Consider the following 20,092-nt stretch of genomic DNA (forward strand, 5'->3'; position numbering starts at 1 on the left):
AAATATGTGGGATTGTTCTCACTGAACATTAGCTATGAAAAAAACAAAGTTGAATGATTCTTACCCTACTTAAATTTTTAAAACTAATGTCTGCTGCATTTGTTCAATGCAGTAGTATGCATGCAAAAAAGAAATATTTGCTTTCTTTTGAAATAATAGACAATATAAGAGTTGCTTAATGTTGTCTTCCTCTAACAGGGCTTTCCCAGTAAATACTTTGGTTTAATTATTAAATATTTGAGAACTTTGTTAATGTCCTCTGTCAGCTGATATGTTTCTATGATTTCAAAATTTAACACTTTTATATTTACTGAGCTTTTAAATATTCCTCCTCACACACCTTACATTTAGGAGCTTTAATTTTTGTAGCTGTCAGTCATTGACAAGGGATTTCATTTTAAGCCTTTACTATGCCTATTTTTGTGCTGCTCCCTTTGCTGCTGAACACAAACAAAAATGGATTAGTTATTTTGGAAGCTCATAACTGGATTCAATGCTCATTAATTTTCTTGAATTATGTGTCAAAATATTAAGTTAATTGTATTAAACTAAGATCCAGAGTATAAAACAAGAAAATAATGCACTGAAGTTTTCACAAAGAGAAAGATAGTTTGTAAATGTGAAGCTTACACTCTATTTTAATTTATCTCCCAAAATTTTCCGATGTCTAGAAAATACACCTTCACTTCACACACAGAGAAAACTTTCAAAATATCTTTAATTTTATATATTTTATATATATATATATATCACAATCTGAAAAACTTTTTAACTTTTCAATTAAACCTATTTTCATAAAAAAAAAAACCCTCCACAATGCTTGTGATACAATAACACAATTAAAAAAGCATGTTGAATATATCACTTTGATTCTGCTCCTATAACCCAGTTAGTGATCATTTCAGTCATATCCTGTCACTGGAAATTCTGATTACCCAAAATAACCCAAAATGTGAGCGTGCAAGTGGAATAACCATTTGGGAAATACAGAATTTTGTTCACTTTCTTTAAGAAATTTTTGACATGAAGTGTTGGATTAGGAGAGCAAGATTTTATGATGTTCCTAACCCCTCTTCCATTGGCAGGCAACAATATTGAAGGCTTGGCTTGGCCTCTGCTTCTGTTTGGGATAAATTAAATTGGAAAACAATTCAGCTGATTACCCAGCTGATTAACCCAACTGATGGTCTCAAGGGACCTGGAGGTTGTATACAAAGGGACCAAATATCACTGCTGAGCTTCTACTTGAAGGATTATCAATTATAAACCTTTATAAATCTTTAGAAAAGGTTGTAAAAGATAGGAACACAAGAGACAAGAGCTGAAATGAAATAGCCCACTCATTCTATCTGTCAGAAGAGGGTTGATACCAGAGAAAAAAGCTCTCGATAAATAGGAAAGTTACATTACTTTAATGTTACATTTAAAAATGGCAACACAACTGAAAATAAGAGCTCTGAACCACATGAATATACTGAATGTTCTAACCCAATGCATTATCACTGCATGAAATATGCCATTGGATGATTTTTAAGGCCGAGCAGTGCCTGACTCTGTTCTGGGGAGCTTTTGACGCATTATTCTTTTTATCCAAGGGATGAATTTGGACACTTTCGTGTAAACACCATATTTGCCTTTCTGTGCACATCCTTCCCCCCAACTGATAATCCCAGTAACAAAGTGGGTATCTCGGTATGCAGTGATATGGGGGCCCCCACTGTCTCCCTGGCATGCATCTTGAGCCAGAGTATGGAAGCCAGCACAAAACATATTTTCAGTAATTGGGAAATTGCTGGAAAGCTTGCAGACGTGCCTGTCCACATAAGGAAGCTTAACCATTTTAAGTGTGTTGGAAGTCCGTCCTCTTTCTTGAGTGCGCCCAAATCCACTAACAGTGCCTAAATCTTGTTTCATTAGGACTTGGTTGGCAAAATCAGCAGTGGGAAGGCAGGCAGGAATCACATTTTCAGAGAACCGGATCGGGGTCTTCAACTGGATGATGGCTATATCATAGTCATAGGTGGCCAGAACAAATTTTTGATGCACGTATATTTTATCCACAGCCAGAAGACGTCCAGTTTTTTTTCTCGATATGTCCACTTCCCCTGTAGAAGACCAACTTAGTAAAACTGTATGGTACAACATTGCTATCCACATTTTTGATAATCAGATAAATATTTTTATATTGAAAAATAAGTTATAAAATATATCTATCCAAAGAAACATATCTAATCAGATTTATATATCATTGTTACAACTGTAAAGCTACTTCTTATTTTGACCCTGTGCAATTAATTTATGTTAAAGCAATGCTTGAATGTGTTTCTTACATAGGAAAAGCAATATGACAAAAATATAAGTAACCATGGTAAACCTCCATATTTTATTTTAAAAAGTCTATAGGGGAAAAAAAGACTTTAGAAGGGGAGAATTGCATAGAGCATTTCCATTTTTTGCTGGGCAAAATTCTGATCCAAAATACATGATTTACAAAGCACACTTGGCAGCCTCTGTAACAAATTGTGGCAATGCCAAAATGCAAAGCATGTGATGACATCATCACACCATTGCCATGACAACATATTTACATTGGGACATCTGATGCAAGTATGTATGCGAAAGCATTTTACCATCTGTATTGCTTGTCCATTACTCACCCTCACTTCTTTTTTCTGTCTCCCTGTGAATGCTTGTGACAATACCTTGGTTACACAATATTCTCAGCCAAAATCAAACGAAATGTCTTACAGCTTGTCCATTGTTTTTCAACCTTGGCAGCTTTAAGATGGGTGGAGCATGCAGGCTGGGGAATTCTGGGAGTTGAAGTCCACCCATCTTAAAGCCACCAAGGCAGGGGTGAAATCTAAAATTTTTCCCTACCGGTTCTGTGGGTGTGACTTAATTGGTGGGCGTGGCTTGGTGGTCAGATGACTGGGTGGGCGTGGCCAATAATAATAAATAATAAAAATAATAAACAAAGTATACAAAACAATAAGAGGTACCAAAAACCAACTTTCACACTTTACACACACACAACACAACACAACTGACTCACACACAATGTAAAAGCAGCTGCACTTCACCCAAAATGGCCCCTTCAACAAGCAGGAACCTCACACTTTCACACTTTACACACACACAACACAACTGACACACACACACACACACACACACACACACACACACAAAATGCCACATATAGCTTTGTGAGATTTTGTGTATTTGTGTAGTTAGAGTGAAACACTACAGAAACACACCAAATCTCAGAAAGCTACACAAATATTTTATTTCATTATTTTATTTCATTATTTTTTTAGATCAGGGGTCTCCAACCTTAGTAATTTTAAGGTTTGTGGACTTCAACTCCCAGAGTTCCTCAGCCAGCAAAGCAGGCAGATTCAGTTGCTCATGAGGAGATGGATTTTAGGCAGGCAGAGTCAGTTGCTAGTTGATGCAACTGATTACAGTAGCTGAAGTAAAGCATGGCTTTGCCAGCCCAAAAGGAGCATTAATTATAGGTAAGTGAGGAGGGGGCATTGGGTGGGCATGGGTGGGGGCTGTTGTAAGTGGGGGCTGTTAAAAAGTGATTTTAAAAGCCTGTGATGATCAGGAAACTCATCTGGGATCGCAAGAGGAAAAAAAGATTTTAAAAGCTCCTCTGACGATCTCAGCTGAAGTTCCCTCATAGCAGCCCAGAACCTCTTAAAATAATTGTTTTAACATGTAGAAAACATGTTTTTTAAGGTACTGGTGATGAGAAACTCAGCTGGGATCACCAGAGGAGCCTTTTAAAGCCTTTTTTTTAACAACCTCTTCGGCCGAAGAAGTTGTTTAAAAAAAGAGTTTAAAGGCTCTGACGATCTCAGCTGAGTCCCGGGATCATCAAAGGTTTTTTTTTTACTTTTAAAGGCATGTTTTTGGCTGAAGAAAAGATGCTTTTAAAAGGAAAAAAAAAAAACCTCTGATGATGTTGTGGCTCAGCAGAGGCAGGGGGCAGGGGCAGGGATTTTTGCTACTGGTTCTCCGAACCACCAGCCGCCATCGGATCGGGCGAGCCGTTCAAACCGGGAGCATTTCACCCCTGCACCAAGGTTGAGGAACATTGGCTTAGAGCGCCTAAGAAGCTAGTGTTCTGTAACATACAGATGTGGCATACAGGCTACAGCTACAGCACCCTTAAACATAAAATGTCAAACATATAGCCAGAGCAGAGAGTGAAGAATGTCATTAAATGCAATTGCCATTAACATTAGGATAGCAAAGAGATTGTATTCTGATTTTGTGTGGCTTGAGACATAGTAACCAAAAATAGATATGTAATTAAGGCTGCAATTTTATGCATACTAATTTGGGATTACATCAGAAGACACAGGTACTGTTGGCTTGCCCGGTAAATATTTTTCAATCTAGACAACAATTTAAATACCCACCTACAACAACTTTAATGTTCTTGGTTTGGTTAATGCAGTGGGCTGCAGTAAGCACATATATGGGACTCAAAATTGTTCCTCCACAAAACCCCTCTTCATTGTCATTTATCAGAAGTGCCTAAAAATAGAAGTCATAAAGTTATATGACTAAACCTGTCCAGAGTCAACTTATAGGGGAGATAGGCGGCATAAAAATGTACTAAAATAAACAAATAAATAAACAAATAAATTAAATAATCATTATTTTTGGAATATTGATTTCATAACCGATGGCCAGGAACATCCTCAAGGAGAGTCAAAAAAGGCAGCTAGGACTATGGAATTGAAAATCCTATGCCTTTTTATCTATGTCAAAGGTGGATAGGTAGAGATTTCATTGTGCAGTCACAGAGAGTATCTTTACTTCTTACACACACACACACACACACACACACACACACTATGAAAGTAATTGGAAACTAAAAGTAATGCATGTTTCATTGTTTCAACAAATTTGGGGTATAAATCGATTAGTATTCTGACATACAATTTGAACTCATTTACCTGCCATGGACATTCACCCGGTTTGCAGTCTGTTCCATTAACAACTCTGACAGTACGGTCTGAATTATCAGATTTACTCAGCAAAGTTGCATTGTGGGACTGCATACTAGGAACTAAGCTAGATAAATTTGTAGGAGTTTCAACAAAATTATCTTCGTCAATCACATCGTAGGCATCAGAGAAATCTTCTTGAAAGTCAGGCAGACTTGCTTCCCTCTTGTTCCTTGCTTTTATATTTCTACCACATGAAAAGTCACCTGAAAAATCATGATGAGGATTTCTAATTAAACGATGTAGCAATAATAGAACATGAGGTCAAGAAATAAGAATACAAAAAAAAAGAAGAAGAAGACACCTTTATATTTAAATAATCTTATTCTGAGTGAGAGAACTATTAAGAAATTAGATAATTGCCATTTCTATTCTTTTAATAAAGGATAACTGTTGTTGAAAACTACATATTGGAATGCTGATTAATTAGCCCACTTCTGACAATTTTGTCACTACATAAGGAAATAATTCCTATCAAAGAACAAAGTTATATTTAGATAGCCTTCGTTGCCAACAGACAGAGATAGATTGTGCCAGTAAAGGTAAAGTGGAGTCAGAGTTGAAAAAATTTCAGGATGCATTAAAAAAGATAGATAGAGATTTGACCCTTTTGTTACCATATAAAATAATAAAATAATATATAATACAACCAATAATCAAAATTATTTTTTTAACATTCTGACTTTTAAATTACAACAGAATGTAGTAATTTCTAGTAGGAATAACACACCAGTCCCTGGCTGATATGAGAAAAGCAAAATAAAATGTTATAATTAATTGTTTTAACTGAACAAACCTCCAGCAACACAAGACTGTCCATCATCTCCCAAAATGTAACCTTCAACACATGAACACTGAATTTCGTTTTGATCAAGTTTGCAGAACTGCCAACAGTCACCGTTGTCCAATCTGCAGGACTTATGTATGACTATATAAAAAAAATAAGCAGACAAAGCATTAGTAGATAAAAAACATCTTCTTTATACAAAGATAAAATTGTGACAGCCATAGCCAAATTTCTTAGCACAACAATCCTATGTTGGGATGTTAGGGAAACTGGTTGCAGAAGCAGAAGTGATGCTGGTGGTGGGGGCTGTGGGCCCCCCCCCAGCTGCCAGCAGAGCTGGTGGCAGACTCAGACGTTGAGGAGGTTGGGGAGGAACCTGAGCCAGTCCTGGAGTCTGCGGAAGGCTCTGATGGATACTCTGCGTTGGATGCAGAGATAGAGCCAGGGCCGTCTGACATTTCCCAGCTGCGGAGGCTGAGGTAAGTGGGGAGGAAGAACTGCTGGGGCCTGTTCCAGATGTGCATATGTGGAGAGCTGATAGGAGAGGAGAAAAACTGAGGACAAGGAGTCGACTTGGGAAGCAAGGCACATGTGGATTTATTCTCCATGGCTGGGGAATAAATAGAAGAAAAGGGGAGTGGTGGTCATAGGAGACAACAGTTCAGATTTCGGAAGATTTGGATCATCCTGCTTTGCGCCTCAGAGACTACTTGCCAGCACTTAATTTGCATCCTGGCAAGTATCTCAAAGAACTGATAAGGTCTGTTACTGCAGTTAATTCTTTGCCTGGGCTTTTTGGTGTGTGAATGCCATTAATTCACAGGAGATAAATAAAGAGGGTTTTTTCAGGACAAGGAGTCTGTTTCTTGTGTCTGCTAAAGCTGGGTCAGAACAGCTGGTAGGAATCTGACCTCCTCACTCTTTTCTGCCAATGGACCTTGTTTTCAACTATTGATGGGACAAATTGAAGAAAAACTATAAGCCTCATATGTTTTTCCACCAAATAGAGGAAGCCTATCAGCTAAACCTGGGCTTCTATATTTTTTGGAAGGTGGGCAGTTAATTGCACATTTCTTTATCCTGGCTCCATCTTCATATTGGGAGGGGACTGCACTCATCCAGCCTGAGCAAGATTCAGCCCATTTTGGTAAATGTCCTTTAAACTAGAAAAAGCAGGTTAGTGTAACCAAATTCCAAATTTTAGATATTAATGTTAAAACTCCACCTATTTCACATACACATTAATTAAGTCTGAGCTAGCTATGGTTTATCAGAAAAAAATCTTGAAATCATAGTTCCATACAATGACCAAATAGTTTTAAAACAGAAGTAGACAAATTAAAGGATAACCATGCTACTTCTCTTTTTCACTCTTTACTGTACAGCTGTAGACCAATAAGAGACAAGGATGTTAGCTACAAAAACATAGTATTTGACCTGATCCATCCAGGTGCTTTTTATCTTCTAATATATCTGAATGGATTGTCCATATACTTAGGAACTTCCTTTTCCATTATTTCTGCCAATATTATTGTTAAGAAGTGACCATATATTCAAGACACCAGTTCACCTACAAACTAAACTAAATCTGGGCCACATATGGCCACATATGGTTTTCTTGGATAGCAGCTAAACCTTGGGAAATTGTGTTAATTTTATATGGGCATTCTTCTTCCTCCTCCTATCCCGCCCCTTGACAAGTCTTGTAAAAATTTGAAAAGATGTGAGATTTTTTTCTAAGTCTTCAACAATTTCAGTGAAACCTTATGGGAACTGACAGTCCCTTAGTTTGAAGCATCATTGAGGCCATAGCAATAAAATGACTCTATTCTTCCCCTTAATTCTTCTGAATTGCTCCAGCTCAACTTACGATATTCACAGTTTTTCCCTTGATAGCCAGCCAAACAGGTACAGGTATAGCTACCAATGCCGTCTTTGCATGTCCCACCATAATGACAGGGGTTTGATAAACACTGATCCCCATCTAGCATGAAAAAAGAAGAAGTTAAAATCCAAAATGCAGAAATACTGTATTTACACATTCAGAAGAAAATCCAACTTACTTTAACACTGTTTTCTGGAAGAGAAGTTCAAATGCAGTACCAATGGAATTTTTAAGATGGCCATAATGAATACTACTTATACTCAACTTTGGATCAATCAACTTTACCAAACAAATACAGTGTACAGAGAAAGAGTTTACATGCAAATTACCAAGAAAGCTTTCTCACAAGGTATATAGCAAATCTAAGCCAGTTTAACACATGAAATTACATTACTTCAGTCCTCTATAGGAAAAGGAAACTTAGTTCTGTGGACAGAAGGTGCTATGGATAAAGTTTGACCAAATCATATAGTTTACTATACCCATGAAGTTAAATCAGTACATGTAACCTAATAGAACACATTCCTTAAAAGTAATTGCTGATCATTGAAATTATTAGAAGTTCCCCCAGATGACTTGATTTGAGTAGGATGTTAATGGCCGCATATATTATGGACTTTGAAATGCCCCACATATGGATAATAACAAATTGTTTATGATCTTATATTAGAGTATCTATAACTGGAATTTTTCTAAGCTTTGAAGGACTTAAGAATCTGAATTAATAAAAAATGGGAATTGACTGGTCAATTTTGATTTATCCTGTTCATCAGATACATTGCATATATTTAACTATTATGTTAGGAAAAATGTATGGAGCAAAAGCAGATGATATCTTACCTACATAAACATTCCAAAAGTTCTCCTGATTAAAAACAAACAAAGATACACATGCACATTAGAGTTTAATAGTATTAAATAAAAACTACAAAGCCAGGGAATTAAACAAAAATAATTTAAGAAGAGTCTCATGCAACATTTTGGTGACCAGTGGTTAAGCACTATTACTAATATATCACAATATATCATAAACAGTTTTCCTCTCTCAACTGCACTTCCACTGAAAAGTTATTTCTGTATTTTAAAAACTCTATTATCTTTTTCTATTCTCCTGATGCAAATATGGAACTAATGAAAGAAGGATCTAATGAAAAGAATGATCTAGAATTTACCCATATTGATCAGAGTGATTTATTTGTGAGCTTGTTGCCTTTTAAGTAATGGAATAAACTGTAGTTATTTAGACAACCAATCCAATATTTTGAGGAGTTGGATTATTGGTGGCTTTTATTTTTATTTTGTTTTTTGCAGGATTTTAAGCATGGTTAATCACCGGATTAATTTTCAAATATAAAAAGTGGATGAGAAATATAACTAGATAATAAATTAATACAAATCTAGTAAGAGCACTTTACATTTTAGCGTAGGAATGATCTGGGTGACACATAGATTTGTTGGGTGCTCAGAGTGTGGGATGGAAGTGCCTCTAAGTTCCAGTTTTCTTTAGCAGTATGGAGAAAAGAAATATATAGTCAAGAGCAGGGCTCTCCAACCTTGGCAACTTTAAGACTTGTGGACTTCAACTCCCAGAATTTGCTGGCTGAGTAATTCTGGGAGTCGAAGTCCACAAGTCTTAAAGTCTTAAAGAGACCCCTGGTCAAGAGGATGGAAGAGGATGGAAGGGGCGTGCATAAGAGCACCAACGTGCCAACTGTTCCTGTCCTAATGTTCCCTTTGATACTATCCAATTTCATATAGTTATTACATACTTATGATTATATATATGCTTTATATAGTATAGTTATTTCATGCTTATACTTATATATACTGTTGTGACAAATAAATAAATAAATAAATAACAGCCAAAAGCAACAGAAAAAGCCACGGAAAAGATGACCTGGTAAAATATTCCATGATGAAGACATACTTGAAACCCATTTCATACCATCTGATTTGGATTCTGAAGGCCTCACAGAAATAAGATGTGTAGAAACACCCACCCACTAAAAGCGTAGCTCGAGAGAGCAGTCAAAGATACACACTTACAGTTTTTTCTTGATCTTCAAATGCCTCCCTGGCTTCTTCTTTTGAACATCTCTCTTCAATGCATTCCCTTTCAATGTTTCCAGGTTTAAATTCTTCAAACAGTGAATTAGCTCGTTTTGTTCTTTGCAAAAATCTATTTGCCACTTTGCTTTTTAAGAATACTAAAGAAGAACAAAATAAAGATCATATGGACATGAATTATTTCTCCTGCTCCCCCATTCAAGCCAAGAAATAATATTTTGTATAATTATAGTTAGGGTTAATGCTGTGAGAAATGATGGTCCTGAGTTTAAAAAAAATCATTATTTCTTATGCGGGAAGGATTTCACCAGCTTTTTAAGTGAGGAAGTGTGAATATATGAAATGTGCAAGAGAGGAATGAGTTATTAGATTGACAAATCATGATCACAAACAGAGTTTTATCAGGCACGACCACAGGTAAACTAAACAGAAATATAGCTTTCTATGGACATACAGAGCAACACACACTATACTTATTTTACTATGATGAGATTCACAAGTTTACACATAAACTTTTTCAACCACTGAATTCCACCATATAGGATTTACAAGAGGCCCCAACCTATGTTTGGAGAACTTGCAGATGTCAGAGAGCTGAGCTTTATAGCCAAAATGCTCCGTTTTGGCTGCAGTATATATTCCATGTAATGGTTCATTCATTCATTCAGGGGTTTATAGTATCCCCTGCTTCCCTCCTCAGAAACCCGTTCTTTCTCTCCAAAAGCAGTCTTCTGCGATTCATGTTTGTTTCACAGCAGAAGTCAGTATTTTCTTTAATGGAGACCCTCCATTTTTATTTCTTTTATAACCTGTGTCATTTAATAATTTTTTTAAGAAAATACCTTTATATTTCCTTAATTATATTTTATAGTTTTTATCTTTTTTACTTGTTCCTATTCCCAGTGAGAATGACTTGTCAACCCTTAATTATTCCTTCTATTAATTACATTTGTATTACCTACTCTATAGCAATTCAGTTAATCTTCATAGTCTCTTTTTAATGCTGATACTCTGCAACATTCCAGCTGTCACTGCCTCCTTTTCTCCTTTCCACCTTGATTTGTTTTTCAGTGATGGAAACTTCACAACAATCCTTTTTTCAGTTTTCTATCCATCTTGTTAAAATTTAATATATAGAGATGGGCTTGGATTCTGTGGCTACTAGACTTCGGTACAATCACTTTAATCTGTGATAAAAGTTAATTTTTTCCCCAGTGAAGTTGATCCCATTGGGTCTTAGAGGCTACTTTAAGTCATACTGGCAATCTATGACTCTTTAGAAAGTCTTGACCCACAAGTTTTGATCCATAATCCATCATCCATCATCCATCATCCACATTATTCATTCACTTCTGGTGTCTCCTGATTCTTCACTTAATTCTTACACAAATCTTTGTTCTTATGCTTTTCTGAGTCCCGAATTTCAGTCCTGAAACGAGCCAATCTTGTATCACACCAGCCATTCCTTTAATTTCCTATAGAAAGTAAATAATTTCAGGCAGACTTTTAATTTCTACAGTTCTAAAAACTGCTAACTCCCTGAAAATTTCTTTTCCTAAATTTGGCCAATCACATATATGTATTCTGAAGTGCTGAATTGCTTTCTTAGCTGTCTCTTTTTGTATGTCCTCTTGACCTGCTACAGGCTGACTCTTGCAAGTTGTTTCCATAGTACCAGATCTAAAAGTCTCTCGCTCTGATCTTTCTTGACCTTTCTGCCACCTTTGATAAAAATGATCCCAGCTTATCTGCTTTTCCCTTTATTTATCAAACAATCATTTTCTGAAGTAGAAAGCTAATCCTGTCTGTTTCTTAGTTCCCACAACAGAAGTTCTTGTTCCCTTGTTTTACTCCACCGCATTACATTTCCCAACCTTCTGCCTCTGTGTATCTTCTATATCAATCTACCCTAACTGACCAAATTTATTTATGTACAGAATTTGTTGAAATTGCCCAAAAGACTTGTTTAACTTACAATATAAGCTATATATAGTAAAAACACCAGAAAAACAACTCTCCAGGTGAAAACAACATTACTCAACAGGCAAGAAAGATTCAACAATGACTCCACAGACACCCTAGGCCTAGGAAGAGACCCAAGTCTTAAGAACCTTCCAGAACTCTAAGAGAGTGAGTGCCATGTTGCCTCTGGGAAGATGCGGTTTCAGAGGGTAGGGGTTGTGACAGAGAAAACATGCTTCTTCAGTTCCACAAAATGACATTTAATTAAAGGGCACACCTGCTTGGTCTATTTTAAACATTCACAAAGCATCTTTTACAAAGAATTCCAAGGCAGGTATGCACTGGGTAAAACCGTTACAGATATGACTGGATTGTCTGTCACTAAGGGATAATGTGATTGTTAAATGAATCATCATGTGACCGCACTTAATTTTACTACTTTTTTGCCATGGTCTTTCAGTTAATCATGTAGTCATTAAAGGAATCACATAGTGATTCAGCAAATTCAGAATCCCCTGACTGCAAGGATGCTCTAATAGTAGCAAGGGTGAGGAGTGGTCATAAGTCAGTTTGTTCAGTGCTGCTGTACTTTTCAATGGTTGCTAAAGATGTAATATTATCTATTCTATAAGTATGTAACAAATAAAATAAGAGAGATATAAAACCTGTTCGAATTGGACTCAATTAAAGCAATTAAAGTGCTTTAAGAAAATAGAATGGTTTGGTTTTCTAATGAAAAGACAGAATGGTACCAATGTACATAGCTGCAACATTGAAGAATACAGAATAGACTTACTTTCTCTTGCTAACAGATAAGCAAAAAATGAGAACAGCAGATCTGCCACCTCTCAATCCTCTCAATCTCTCACAAGGAGCAGCTCTACCTTATTTGGATTCAGTTATAACACATTATCCCTCATCCAGCCAATCATTGGTGCACGTATTTCTTGAATAGGTCATAGATAAATAGATGAGTATCATCTGTATATTGATGATACCTTGCTCTAAGTTTCCTGGTGAATTTCTTCAGTGTTTTGATGTAGCACAGAAGACAGAATATAGCCCCGAGGGATATCACATTTTAGCTGACCTTGAAAAACTCCAAGAGATTAAAGATATCCTGATAGATGGAATAGAGCCACTGAAACTGCTGCCAAAATAGGCAAATACAAAAAGACATTATGCTTGACTCAGCTAAAAAATACTGGAAGTTCAAGAAGAACCAACAATCATTGTTTCTCTATCCATGCTAAAAGATTATCCATCAGGCTAATCAAGACAGCTTCAACCCCAATAATCTGTACTAAATTCAATTTGAAATGGTTGAGATAATCTACTCTGTCAGCCCTCTGACTTAATCCAGACAAGACACACCAACCAGGAGTACCAACATTACTTTCATCGTAAAATTACAGTAATGAATCATGCAAATCTGAAAGTAACTCTTTTTTTCCTGAAAATTAAGAGATTCAAGAATTGTCTATCTATGATGGATACAGGGATAACTACTTAAAAAATCTAATAATTTCCTCATTTAAATAGAGTGGAATCTTTGTACAGTATCCTCAAAGAGGCATTTATGAAAGCGTCTCTAATAACATCCTAGACAGATGTTACAAGCCAAAGATCCAGAGGACAATTGCTGGAACATTCCACAGAAGATGCTTGCCCCTCTCCACATATTGTCATTACAAGGAATGCTAGACATATCATTTTGTGCTTCTAAATGAAAGGCATGATAGAAATCTAAGAAATATTTAAATGCAACAAATAAGTTGGTAATAAGTAAGAGCTGCGGTGGCGCGGTGGTTAGAGTGCAGTACTGCAGACGACTTCTGCTCACTGCTGGCTGCCTGCAATTTGGCAGTTCAAATCTCAAATTTCACCAGGCTCAAGGTTGACTTCCATCTTTCCGAGGTGGGTAAAATGAGGACCCAAATTGTTGGGGGTAATATGCTGACTTTGTAAACCGCTTAGAGAGCGCTGTAAAGCACTGTAAAGTGGTATATAAATCTAAGTGCTATTCCTATTTGGATGCATCCAAGATGGCACCGATGAAGGCTGCCTTGGTGAAATGCTCTCTAATGGTTTCTTTATTTCTAATTGTTCTCTGTGACTCACTACGGATTTCCTACTCACGAGACCATCTGCTAAAAATTAAGCAACATTTCTTTAAGGAGCAGCTTTCTTTGATCTCACCCCTGCCTGTCTTTACAAACACGGAGGAGATTCTAACAAAGGAGGAGGCAATTCCCAGGGAGCCATGGATTACTAAAAAAACCAAACGACAGAAACGAAGGAAGAGAGGTAAACGAGCTGGGATCTTAAACAGGCTAAGAAATCACGTTAAAACTCCTCTGCCTTCAATTTTCCTAACAAATATACGCTCACTTGCAAATAAGATGGATGAAATACTCCTCTTAAACAAATACTATTCTGATTTTCGCAATTCAGCAGTCCTATGCTTCTCTGAAACCTGGTTAAATGAATCAATTGAAGATGGCAGCCTGAACATTCCAGGGTTTCAGATTGAACGGTCAGACAGGATTCCAGAAACATCTGGTAAAAAGAAAGGAGGCGGCTTATGCCTATATATTAACAGCAACTGGTGTCAAGATTTTAAAATAATTTACAAATTCTGTGACAACAATTTAGAGACTTTAATTATCAACTGCAAACCATACTATTTGCCTCGTGAATTTTCCTCATTTCTTCTAATTGCTGTTTATGTCCTACCACAAGCCTGTGTAAACAAGGCATTACGAACTCTAGCTGACCAAATCATGGAGACTGAAGCCAAACACCCTGATTCACTGGCCATTGTTTTGGGAGATCTAAACAAGGCAAACTTAAGGAAAGAGCTACCAAAATACTTTCAGCATGTCAATTGTCCCACCAGAGGCAAGAATACTCTAGACCATTGCTACACAACACTAAAAGATGCTTATCGGTCTTTACCACGTGCAGCTGTAGGACACTCTGATCATTGCATGATTCACCTTGTACCTGCTTACAGGCAAAGACTTAAAATCACAAAACCAACAATTAAATCAGTGAAGACCTGGACGGAGGAATCAAAATTAAAGCTACAGGCATGTTTTGACTGCACAGATTGGAATATTTTTGATTATACCTCTGCAGACCTGGATGAACTCACAGATACTGTAACATCATATGTCAGCTTCTGTGAAGACCTATGTGTACCTACAAGGAACTTGCAAATATACAGTAACAACAAACCTTGGTTCACACCTAAACTTAAGCAGCTACGACATTCCAAAGAGGAAGCCTACAGAAAAGGTGATAAAATGCTGTACAATCAGGCCAGAAATGCACTAACAAGGGAGATCAAAGCAGCAAAAAGAAGCTACTCTGAAAAGCTAAAGAATCAGTTTTCAGCACATGAACCAGCAAACATGTGGAAAACTCTTAAAAATATCACCGGCTATGGCAAACCTCCTTCCCAGGCTGAAGGTAATCAACAACTGGCAGATGACCTGAATGAGTTTTACTGCAGGTTTGAAAGGAAACTACAGCCACCTATCTCCACAACCCCCATCTCAGATACACCAACAACAGCCAAACCTCCTACAACTGACCCCATTTCATTGGGTTCACAACCCCTAGTGATCTCAGAAAAGGAAGTGCAGGACCTATTTCACAGACAAAAGCCAGGAAAAGCTCCAGGCCCAGACAAGATAACTCCTTCTTGCTTAAAAGTCTGTGCTGACCAATTGGCCCCCATCTTCACCCATATTTTCAATAAATCACTAGAGATGTGCTATGTTCCTTCTTGCTTCAAACGCTCTACCATCATCCCAGTGCCGAAGAAGCCCACCATCAAGGAACTGAATGACTACAGACCAGTTGCTTTAACATCTATAGTCATGAAAACTTTGAAAGGCTAGTGCTTTCCTACTTGAGAACCATCACGGATCCGCTGTTAGACCCCTTGCAATTTGCATACCGAGCAAATAGATCAACAGATGATGCTGTTAATATGGCTCTGCACGACCTCCTACAACATCTTGAGTCTCCAAAGACCTATGCAAGGGTCCTCTTTGTAGACTTTAGTTCAGCATTCAATACCATCATTCCAGACACTCTTCTAACTAAGCTAAACCAGCTACAAGTACCGGAACAGACTTGTAAGTGGATCACAAGCTTCCTAACAAACAGGAAGCAGCAGGTGAAGCTAAGCAAGATCACATCAAATACCTGTACAATTAGCACAGGGCCCCCCCAGGGCTGTGTGCTCTCCCCACTTCTCTTCTCTCTGTATACCAATGACTGCATCTCCAACGATCCATCTGTCAAACTACTGAAGTTCGCAGATGACACAACAGTGATTGGTCTCATTCGAGACAATGATGAATCCACATATAGACGAGAGGTCGAACGACTAGCCTTGTGGTGCAACCAAAACAATCTGGAACTGAACACTCTCAAAACTGTAGAAATGGTGGTAGACTTTAGGAGAAACCCTTCCATACTTCCACCTCTCACAATACTAGACAACACAGTATCAACAATAGAAACCTTTAAATTTCTAGATTCTATCATATCGCAAGATCTAAAATGGACAGCTAACATCAAAAACATCATCAAAAAAGGACAACAAAGAATGTTCTTTCTGTGCCAACTCAGTAAGCTCAAACTGCCCAAGGAGCTGCTGATTCAGTTCTACAGAGGAATTATTGAGTCTGTCATTTGCACTTCCATAACTGTCTGGCTCGGTTCTGCAACTCAACAAGAAAGTCACAGACTTCAGAGGATAATTAGAACTGCAGAAAAAATAATTGCTGCCAACCTGCCTTCCATTGAGGACCTGTATACTGCACGAATCAAGAAAAGGGCCATGAAAATATTTACAGATCCCTCACATCCAGGACATAAACTGTTTCAACTCCTACCCTCAAAATGACACTATAGAGCACTGCACACCAGAACAACTAGACACAAGAACAGTTTTTTCCCAAAGGCCATCACTCTGCTAAACAAATAATTCCCTCAACACTGTCAAACTATTTACTAAATCTGCACTACTATTAATCTTCTCATCGTTCCCATCACCAATCTCTTTCCACTTATGACTGTATGACTGTAACTTTGTTGCTGGCAATCCTTATGATTTATATTGATATATTGACCATCATTTGTGTTATAAATGTTGTACCTTGATGAACATAACTTTTCTTTTATGTACACTGAGAGCATATGCACCAAGACAAATTCCTCGTGTGTCCAATCACACTTGGCCAATAAAAAATTCTATTCTATTCTATTCTATTCTATTCTATTCTATTCTATTCTATTCTATTCTATTCTATTCTATTCTATTCTATTCTATTCCATTCCATTTGAATAAAATTCTTCATTAGAAAAATTCTTCATTAGAAAAATTCTTCATTAGAAAATTTGGAGGGAGGGATCAAGACTGCTGCTGATTCCTATACACTTTGCATTTGTCCCAATAAGAATCAGCTCTCATTTCTCACTGCCTTTTATGTTTGAAATGCTGTGCATTTAATCTCACATCTAGTTAAACTATAAGCCATGCTTATTCTCCATCCTGTGTGGCAGAGCTATCCGGCATTAATTCTGTACTATATTTGGCCATGTTTCCTTTATTCTGCCCTGAAGTTCCCACTTACAGATGTGCCTGTTGAAAATGGCATTGGGCCAAATAATTTTGTTCACTTCACTCTGCTTGGTGCCTCTATGCCAGCGGTTCTCAACCTGTGGGTCGCGACCCTGTTGGGGGTCGAATGACAATTTGCCAAGGGTCATCTAAGACCATCGGAAATATGGGAAGTATACTTGCGAGTTGAAGAATCGCGCTCCAATGGTTGACTCCACAAGCCAGCTGCAGGCTCTTCAAATTGCTAGCCGAATTCGGCTTCAGGCGCGATGAATTAAAAAAGAGAGAAATCTTTGCTCTGATGTTACCCTCTCAAGCCAGCTGCAATCACTCCCAATCGCTAGCCTAAACTGGCTTCAGGCGCGATAAACTTAATAGGGGAGGAGTCTCCGCTTTAATGCCTCCGTCCTAAAGGCAATTGCAAGCAGTTCAGATCGCTAGCCAATACGGCTTCAGGCGTGATAAATTGAAAACGAAAATAATTTTACGGTTGGGTTTGCCCCATCGTGGGGAATTGTATTAAAGGGGTCGCAGCACTATAAACGTTGAGAACCACTGCTCTATGCCCTCTTTGCTACAAGCAAACCCATTCTTCTGCAGTTGCTGTTAAAAATGCAGGAGAGTCCTGTTAAGAACAGGACTGATAGTGTATGACAATGAAATCAACATGGCATATATTCATGCTAAAAAGATGCTTACCTACAAGTTACAGGTTAGCACATAGAAAAACCAAATGTATTTTTGAGAAATGACTTTAGAATAACATTAAAAGGAAACCAGCTGTTTGCTTACCAACCCCAGTGAGGTTCTGTTACATTCAATGTATTGATTGATCAACCTTTCATTATTGACAAAAATCTTTGGAGAGTGTCTAGAAGTACATTGCAAGTAGGTCAAAAGTTTTCCCTGTCAGTTCTCTTCTGTCATCCCTAACTTGTGAAATTTAAGGAAATCTTTGTCAAGGTTTCTCTCCACTGCACTTGGGATACTTTTCTCCTTTCATATTTCACAGAGGCCATTCTTGCCTTTTCCTCAACTTTTCAAAGGTATTGTCATTTGTCATTGTGCACTTTTTAATTCTATTTTTTTGGGGGAACTCAGTTACTTGTTGATGGTGGGAATCCTCACAAACAGTGATTGTGGGTATATCTGATTTCCTAACCCTTCTTAAGGAGACCGCTTGGCTCAGTGGCTAAGACATTGAGTTTGTCAACCGAAAGGTCAGCAGTTCAGCAGTTCAAATCCCTAGCTCCATGTAACAGGGTGAGCTGCCATTACTTGTCCCAGCTTCTGCCAACCTAGCAATTCGAAAGCATGTAAAAATGCAAGTAGAAAAATAGGGACCACCTTTGGTGGGAAGGTAACAGCATTCTGTGCGCCTTTGGCGTTTAGTTATGCCAGCCACATGACCACGGAGACGTCTTCGGACAGAGCTGGCTCTTTGGCTTTGAAACGGAGAGGAGCACCACCTCTTAGAGTCGGGAACGACTAGCACGTATGTGCGAGGGAAACATTTGCCTTTAACCCTTCTTAGTGGACAACATTGCAATACGAAGACACCTAAACTCAGCCTTCTCTATTCATCTCTTGCCTCCCCACCCCTGAAACAGGAGATATTTCTGCAGTCTCAGAAATAGAATAGATTGCAATGTTTTCTGTTTTCATGCTTTAATAGGAAATGAAATTACACAACCCGTGCACACAAGACAGCAAATATATGAGCATTTCAGCACAAAGACTTCCTCTAACCTGATTTTTATTTGTGGGCTGCACAAAAAATGATTAGTACTTCTTCAAAAGAAATGAAACCAGAAAAGCTGTAGGGAGAGAGCCATATGTATGACTGCAAAAAGGCAGCACCTTTTCAGACTAACATATTATATTAAAAGGCATAAGCTTTCAAGAGGTTCATCCGTTTCATGGAGAAGCTAAACTGATGTGGGATTTAAACTGAGATGGAGGAAAAGGAGGGAAAGACTGAGAGATCATGCAAATGCAGTTCACATCTGAGACAAACAATAAGAAGGAGAGAAAAAAAAGACAATGAAGAGCTTCTTACCATTACTTTCAGCCTTTGGGAAACTCCACAGAAAAGTGAGGATCAGACAGAGAAGCAGCTGAGGAGCCATGGTGCCTATCAGTGGAAAAGAGCACTTTGTTCTCTCTCAGGGCTGGCTATGAACAAGGTTCAAGCAAGCAGGCTTCCTGTTGTTCTGCTCCAGCCCTTATCATGTCCTCCAAAGCCTGTTTGTGTGGAAATGGATGGATTCTTCAAATCATTGTGCTGACTAATTTGAAATGTGGTGGGTTTTTTTTGCCAAGTAAGGTCATTTGAGTCAGTACAAGATTAATAGTATGGAGTGGGATGGATACCTCAAAAGAGAGCTGCCTTTCACTGTTAAGCACAGATATTGACACTTAAAGGAAGCTCACCCAGAAGCTGAAAACAGATTATACTTAGAGGAAGAGCTTCACTGCCTCCTCTCCGAGTTCTTCATAAAGAAAACTTAACACACTCTACATCCAGAGCAACTTGTTCCTAAGGAAGTCCTTGCAAATGCCAACACTACTATCTTTAATAAGAATACTTCTGCATATTTGAACAGAAGAGAGAATTGTATTTTGCCCCTCTTTCTCTCTCTCTCTCTCTCTCTCTCACACACACACACACATTTCAAAAAGCAACAGAAAGTAGAGGACAGTAAGATATATTTTTTTCAAATAAA

At 37.8% G+C, this 20,092-nt stretch overlaps 2 protein-coding genes across 3 annotated transcripts in view; one reads left to right on the forward strand and one right to left on the reverse strand.

The window, feature by feature from the left end:
* The window catches only part of PCID2 (PCI domain containing 2), a 107,023-nt gene that overhangs the window by 38,401 nt on the left and 48,530 nt on the right, over window positions 1-20,092 (forward strand). The window lies entirely within an intron of this gene.
* F10 (coagulation factor X) lies at window positions 701-19,614 on the reverse strand. The gene is made up of 8 exons (XM_058186830.1): window positions 19,426-19,614; window positions 9,743-9,903; window positions 8,537-8,561; window positions 7,682-7,795; window positions 5,821-5,952; window positions 4,974-5,230; window positions 4,431-4,548; window positions 701-2,105 (listed from the first exon to the last, which is right to left on the reverse strand). The coding sequence occupies exons 1-8, from the start codon at window positions 19,493-19,495 to the stop codon at window positions 1,531-1,533; spliced, it is 1,452 nt and encodes a 483-aa protein (XP_058042813.1). The 5' UTR covers window positions 19,496-19,614; the 3' UTR covers window positions 701-1,530.

Source organism: Ahaetulla prasina, chromosome 5, assembly GCF_028640845.1.
Source record: "Ahaetulla prasina isolate Xishuangbanna chromosome 5, ASM2864084v1, whole genome shotgun sequence".
In the NCBI taxonomy this organism is placed as follows: Eukaryota; Metazoa; Chordata; class Lepidosauria; order Squamata; family Colubridae; genus Ahaetulla; species Ahaetulla prasina.

What these genes read in the sequence shown, in the direction of transcription:
- F10 (XM_058186830.1), bottom strand. Translation starts at nt 19,495, where the DNA reads ATGGCTCCTCAGCTGCTTCTCTGTCTGATCCTCACTTTTCTGTGGAGT. An exon ending in TTGAAGATCAAGAAAAAACT is followed by an intron (nt 8,562 to 9,742) that starts GTAAGTGTGTAT and finishes GTTTTTAATCAG; the next exon opens with GAGAACTTTTGGAATGTTTA. An exon ending in GAACATTAAAGTTGTTGTAG is followed by an intron (nt 2,106 to 4,430) that starts GTGGGTATTTAA and finishes GGTCTTCTACAG; the next exon opens with GGGAAGTGGACATATCGAGA.